This window comes from Lactuca serriola, chromosome 3, assembly GCF_051521515.1.
Source record: "Lactuca serriola cultivar US96UC23 chromosome 3, Lser_US96UC23_V15, whole genome shotgun sequence".
Lineage (NCBI taxonomy): Eukaryota > Viridiplantae > Streptophyta > Magnoliopsida > Asterales > Asteraceae > Lactuca > Lactuca serriola.
This window is the reverse complement of record NC_136410.1, coordinates 156,157,204-156,163,971: the sequence shown is the minus strand read 5'-3', so window position 1 is coordinate 156,163,971 and position 6,768 is coordinate 156,157,204. Positions and strand designations below refer to the sequence as shown.

General features: G+C 43.9%; 1 protein-coding gene across 1 annotated transcript; it reads left to right on the top strand.

Moving 5' to 3' along the window:
• The first annotated feature begins 4,484 nt into the window (after window positions 1-4,484).
• Window positions 4,485-6,103, top strand: LOC145095816 (uncharacterized). Its single transcript, XM_079033636.1, has 3 exons — window positions 4,485-5,218; window positions 5,671-5,795; window positions 5,898-6,103. Exons 1-3 carry the CDS (start codon window positions 4,485-4,487, stop codon window positions 6,101-6,103), a joined length of 1,065 nt encoding a protein of 354 aa, XP_078889762.1.
• Window positions 6,104-6,768: the final 665 nt, after the last annotated feature.

Sequence of the window (6,768 nt, the reverse complement as noted above, 5' to 3'; positions counted from 1 at the left end):
ACTCAATCTACTCAGCCATTCAGGCACTACAAGCCTGGGATTCTCAATCCCCTAACTTCACACTAAGGTCCCTACCAGGTCCCACCTGTGCTGCTAAAACTCACGGGCCTCGCCCACGGGTCCCACCCGCCTCTAATCTTCTAGTCCCTCTGCTCTATTCACTCTCGCTCATGCCTCGCCCACGGGTCCCACCCAACAATATTACTGAGCAACCCTGCTCCCTAGTCTCATTTACACTGCTAATCTCGTACGGGCCTCACCCACGGGTCTCACCGAACTATATCCTGGAACGGCCTCTCCCAAGGTCTCACCTCGCTAGAGCTATACAGGCAACTCCCTATCATTCTCAACCACTACCCATCCTGATCCCCATCTGATCACTAGGAAATAAGGGCCTCGCCCCAACTCCGCTATTGAGGCTACTAATGAATGCTACGACTTACCCGTAGTCTTACATCACCATCCACTGCTGACTGCTAGTGAATGCTACGGCTGCCCCGTAGTCTTACAACACTTCCACCATTGTCTGCTAAACATGAAGGCACCCACGTGCCATAAGCTCCCAAGATCCTCATTCCGACTCCCTCGAGTCCTACCGGCGATCCACAACCTGAATTCTCAACCATAACTAACCATTACCATCACATGCACTAGCTGATGGGGAGTTTCTCAAACTCCCAACCCTGAAATCCTCTATCCATCAGACGTTGCACTACCTCTCTTCCTTCTCGGAGGTCACGTACTCATTCTGGGGTGCGTGCTCCTCTCTAGGCACACCCGGAGGATTCTCCCCCACTTCGATCCTTCTTACCCCTTGCTTCTCAATACTCAAAAGAGATCCCGATCTTTGCTACCATTCCATAACCCATCTACTGAGGAACCCAAGCCCGCCATAGCTAGGGATTTAGCCAATCCATCACAATCGCTGCACCACTCCTAACTTAGCGAGACGTACCAAATCTCTCCCAAACATGCTACAGTTACTGCATCCTTCGAAACCTTCTTTAATAGAGCACATCCCTAACTACCATACAAATATCCAAGGTATGCAGATGGCATATAACTCGATCACAATCAACCACTCAAAATAAAATACTCATACCGATAATGATGCAGAACCATAACAATATATTCATGCACAAATAAAAGAACTGAAAACAGAAATCGCATACCTGCAACGTCCGGCGTTGCTCGCGTCTCCAAGGTCGTCATCTGAAAAGCCCTGCCCCCTGCCGCAGGTGCCTCTACCCGGCCCTGACGGCCATCCGTGATCCTCAAAGCTGCAGGGGTGGGTGCCATCACCCGTCCTGCTGAAAACAAACTGGGACACTAGGCCTTCTTGTGGCCCCGCTGGTTGCAGTGAAAACATATCAAGTTTGATTCCTGTGAGGTGGTAACAGTACAATCCCTGCTGAAATGACCAGTCCGACCGCACTTGAAACAGCCAGACTCACCACCGCTACCACTCATGCACACGCCCCCGTGCGCCCTGCGACACTTCCCGCACTGACTGCGGTCCTGATGATCCATCGATCTCGAATCCGATCCCTTGGGCCTTTTGCCCGAACCTGCAGCTACCTGATCCTCATCCGGCTTCCTCTTCCGGATCTGCTCCAAATCAATTTCCCTCTCTCTAGCCCGAGAAATCATATCTTCCAGCGTCTTACAGCTGGATCTGCTCACGAACTCCCTGATGTCATCCCTCAACATCTCATGGTATAGGGCCTTCTTCATCTCCTCATCTGCGACATACTGCGGTACAAGAAGGGCCCTCTCCCTGAACTTGGCGGTGATCTCCGCCACAGTCTCAGTAGTTTGCGTCAAGTCCTGAAACTCTCGTGCCAGCTGCTACACCTCAATAATCGGCAAAAATTCCGCCCTGAACCTGGCTGAGAAATCGCTCCAAGTCATCGCGTCCAACGCGGCATCATCCCCCAGAGCATGACCAATCTCCTCCCACCAATCCCTCGCTCTGTCCTTTAGAAGACAGGAGGCGAGTCTAACCTTGTCCCCCTCGGGACACTTGCTCATACAAAAAGCGTTGGCAACATCAGCCAACCATCTGCTACTAGCAATGGGGTCCCTAGCCCCATGATAATCTAGTGCCCCGCAAGCCCTGAACTCTCGAAATGTCAAGGTACGCGCTCCCAACAAAGCCATCATCTCAGTACGGAGGGCTCCCAGGCTCCCCTCCAAGATCTCCAGTATGCCCTCCTTGACCGTGCTAAAGATCACAGGAGTCCGAGCTAGAATACTGCGCGTAACCTCAGCTGATATCAACTCTCTCATCCGCTCCTCGAGCTGCTCGGCCCCTGAACCCGAGCCTGATCCCTCTCCAGCGCCTGGTCCGCCCGCTGGTCTCTCTCTCTCAACGTCACCATGCTTAAACATATAACACGACCACTATCAGAAAACTCATCACCGCTGCGAGACCAAACACACTCCCTACTAGGTTCCTGGTCTTGTCTTGGCCTTTCCTAAATCGAGTACGGATCCTCTGCTTTCAGTAGTACGGGCCCATACTACCTTCCACATCTATCCGTACTTTCCTCAGGAACTGCTTCGACTCCACCAGGTCCCTTATCCATTACCACTGCTCCCAGCACTACCTCATCCTAGGCTTACCCTAGGGAAACCTCTGACTCAATCTCAACCAATCCTCAACTGCTGAAGGTCTCCTTGTGATGCCAATTGGCCATCACCTGGATACCATCACATGTGACGAGGCTCAGATAATCCTTCAAGTAAAAGACTCGTCCCTACAACGGTTGGACTCAAACAAGAGCTGCGCAATAGGGCCAAAGCCAGCACTCTGAGATTATTCAACCCTGATCACATGTGACGTGACGTATCCACCTAATGGCTAACTCCCATCACTCAAAATCCCACAATGCACAAAGCAAGCAGCATTCGGACAAGGGGAAAATCTAACCACAACATACTCAAGCAGTCATATCCAAGAAGCAAGAATCTGAACTAGCATGCAACACAAACTCATAAACTTAGGCATAACCTAAACAGGCTATCCTACTACTATCTAATCAGCACTATCATGCAGCTCAAACACATATAATAGGCACATAAGGCATCATTCCTAGATCCTTAGTCCTAATCTAGCATACTGTTCTATTAACTGATAATCATAACATAGACTTGTATGGGTATTTTGGGGTACTTACTTGAGCTCGATTGATTGCATGCACCACACCCTTTTTCTCTTTTCAAAGTTCTTTCCTTTCTGAATTATTTTTGCTTTTCTAAAACTGTTTTCTTTCTCAAAAACTCTCTTTTTACAAAACTGTATTTTCATTTGAAAACATTTATACCAATTCCTCAGTTTGAGTTCAGACACACCCGAGAGCATGTCCGAATCCCTCAAACCAAGGCTCTGATACCAACTTGTAACGTCCCAAAATTCAAGACAAAAATTTCTTTTTAATAAAACATTACTTTAAGCAAAGACATCATTCCAAAACATAATCTGAGTATAAGTTTTCAAAACACATGTTTATTATCAGAGTAAACATTCCCAGGCTAACTAATCTATGGTGTGTGCCATGCGATCACCCCGAGCTCCTCCCTCCGCTACCGAAAGTACCTGAAAACAAAACTGAAAACCGTAAGCACGAAGCTTAGTGAGTTCCCCACCTTACCACATACCATGCAAAACCACATACTGCACATACTGGGCCATGCCCGCTATCTTGGGCCTCGCCCCCTACCTCGGGCCTCGCCCGCTACAACGGCCTCGCCGCTCCAGGCCCCGCCTGGCTTCGAGCCCCGCTCGGATACAGATCTGTTTCACTTAGGCCTCGCCTGTCACAGGGCCTCGCCCACTAACATATGATAGCACATAAACATATCACATAACATCACATAAGCTAAACATATACTAACAGCTCTTGCTCTAAGGCCTCGCCTATCTCTGGGCCCCGCCCGTGTCGTGCTACTGATGAGTCATGGGACCTCGTCCATACTCCTGCTGATAGTGAGATACGAGCCTAGCCCATTCTCACTCCTTTCCTAACTTGGGCCTCACCCCTGGACTGCTGCTACTGAGATGTGGAACACCATCCACACTCTGCTATTGGTGAGATACGGGACCTCGCCCACCCTCACCTCCCTACCAGGCACATACAAGTATCACACAGATAATAAGTACAAACTATCGCATAAACCATTCCTTGGGCACCCGCCCTCTATCATTGGACCTCGTCCGAATATCATACTAGCATACTGTGCCTAGGGCTAACCCCCGGGTCTTCTACTCATAACTACATGGGTCGGCATTCTGGCCGTAGACCCATTCATACAAAGGTAAACTCACTTGCACTGGCTGAACTGCTGCTGCTAAGGTACCTTTGAGATGTTTGTATGGTAACTATATATTTACTTCAAATGTTATATATGAATTCAAATAAAAGTTAATGAACATACAATATTATGTTATTTAGATTTATATGCTACTTTACATATTAAAGACAATGAACAATCCAAGTAGAAAGTGGATGTATGAAAGAAAAGATAATTGTAGTTGTGTATCCATTGTTTTCGTACAAGGAGTGAAATTTTTTATAGATTTTGCTACCAGTCAACATGGGTTCATGGACGAAGATAAAATCAAATGCCCATGTATCAAATGTCATAACGTACCATATAGAGAAGTTGATACTGTTATGTATCATTTATACAAGTTTGGTTTTGTTGAGGCATATTGGTTTTGGGATAAACATGGTGAAACATCAAGTGATGATGAAAATACGTTTTTAGGGGTGGATGATTCAAACATAAATTTTAGTGAAGGTGCATGTTCTTATATAGAAATGGTCATAGATGCAATCGCTCCTGATTTAAATAATATTGATCCTGAAAAGGAGCCAAATGCACTAGATAAAAAATTCTTTCATATGCTAGATGTAGCTAATAAAGAATTATGGCATGGATGTAAAAAAGTGACACAACTATCTGTTGTAGCTAGACTATTGAATATAAAATCAGAGTATCGCATACCTGAGCAAAGTTATGACGCTGTCTGCCAGTTGATAAATGATGTGTTATCGGAGGAAAATAATATGGTAAGTAGTTTATACGAGAGCAAAAATTTAATACAAGCACTAGGTTTGCCTATGGAGATGATTGACTACTGCAGGTCTGGATGTATGATATATTGGAGGCAAGACAAAGATCTTTATCAGTGCAAATTCTACAATGCAGATAGGTACAAACTGTCAAAGGTTGAAGAGACTATATGCTTCACGGGCCACAGCCGCTTCCATACGATGGCACTCCGCGCATCATGGACATGATGCTGGAGTAATGTGTCATCCATCCGATTCAGAAGCTTGGAAACACTTTGACAAAAGTCATCCTTCATTTGCAGCAGAAGTATGTAATGTAAGATTAGGCCTAAGTACAGATGGGTTTTGCACCACATGGAGCATTTGGAAAACAATATTCATCTTGGCCTATTATCATAACACCTTATAATTTTCCACCTTCTATGTACATGAAAGAGTCTTACATGTTTTTTACCGCACTTGTGCCAGGACCATCAAACACTAAGCATAAAATAGATGTATTTTTGCAACCAGTTGCTGTAGAGTTGGAGCAATTATAGGGAAAAGGCGTAGTAACATATGATATATCTTTAAAACAAATTTTCCATCTTAGAGTAGCTTTGATGTGGACAATAAGCGATTTTCCAGCATATGCAATGTTGTTCGGAAGGTCTACAGCACGTAATCTAGCATGTCCACATTGTGGGAAACATACACAACCATTTAGACTAAAGAATGGTAATGAGATGTCATTTTTTGACTGCCATAGAAGATTTCTACAAGTAAATCACCCATATAGAAAGGATAAAAATAAGTTCAATAAGAATTGTGAAATGACAGAAAGTCCTCCTCCAAGTAAGAATGGTGAAAAAACTTTAAGGGATATTGAACAATTAGGTTTGGTAAAAGTTCCTGAACTAAATGTTGATGATGTAAGCAAAAGATGTGGCGATCAAGATTGGAAAATGAAAAGCATATTTTGGGATTTACCATATTGGAAAAAAAAAACCTCATTAGACATAATTTTGATATTATGCATATTGTGAAAAATGTATTTGAAAACTTTTTTTACACTGTAATGGATGTCAAAGGGAAAACAAAGGACAATGTAGCAGCCAGAAGAGATCTGAAGCTCTATTGTAAGAAGAGAAAAGGAATCGAAGATAGTGAAAGAGCATACTACACTCTGGACAAGAATCAAAATAAAGCAACATGCCACTGGGTGGAGAAATTGCGTTTCCCCAATGGTTATGTTTCTAATTTGGGGAGGTGTATTGATGTAACAGATATAGACTATTCGGAATGAAATGTCATGAGTGTCATGTTTTTATGCAAATATTGATGTCAATTGCTTTTTGTGAGATGTTGTCAAAACAAGTATGGGAAGCATTAACAGAGATGAGTATTTTCTTCAAAACATTAACAGCAACATCAATCACAACAAAAGACATGGAAAGGATTGAAACCAAGATCCCAATAATACTATGTAAATTAGAGACCATCTTTGTCCCTCGTATTTTTAACTCCATGGAACATTTACCAGTACATTTTCCATACGAAGTAAAGATAGCCGGTACTATCCAATATCTATGGATATATCCATTTGAAAGGTTTGTATTGTACATCATAATGTAGGTTTCCATTTTTGTAAGCTAATTTAAATAATGTTCACTATAGGTATCTAAATCAGTTGAAAAAAGTTGTGAAAAAT

Bases quoted from the DNA above. Each gene is read 5' to 3' on its own strand.
- LOC145095816 (XM_079033636.1), top strand. From the start codon at position 4,485: ATGAACAATCCAAGTAGAAAGTGGATGTATGAAAGAAAAGATAATTGT. The intron at 5,219-5,670 runs GTACAAACTGTC...TTTCCATCTTAG, and splicing joins AAATTCTACAATGCAGATAG to AGTAGCTTTGATGTGGACAA. The intron at 5,796-5,897 runs GTAATGAGATGT...GTGAAATGACAG, and splicing joins ACCATTTAGACTAAAGAATG to AAAGTCCTCCTCCAAGTAAG.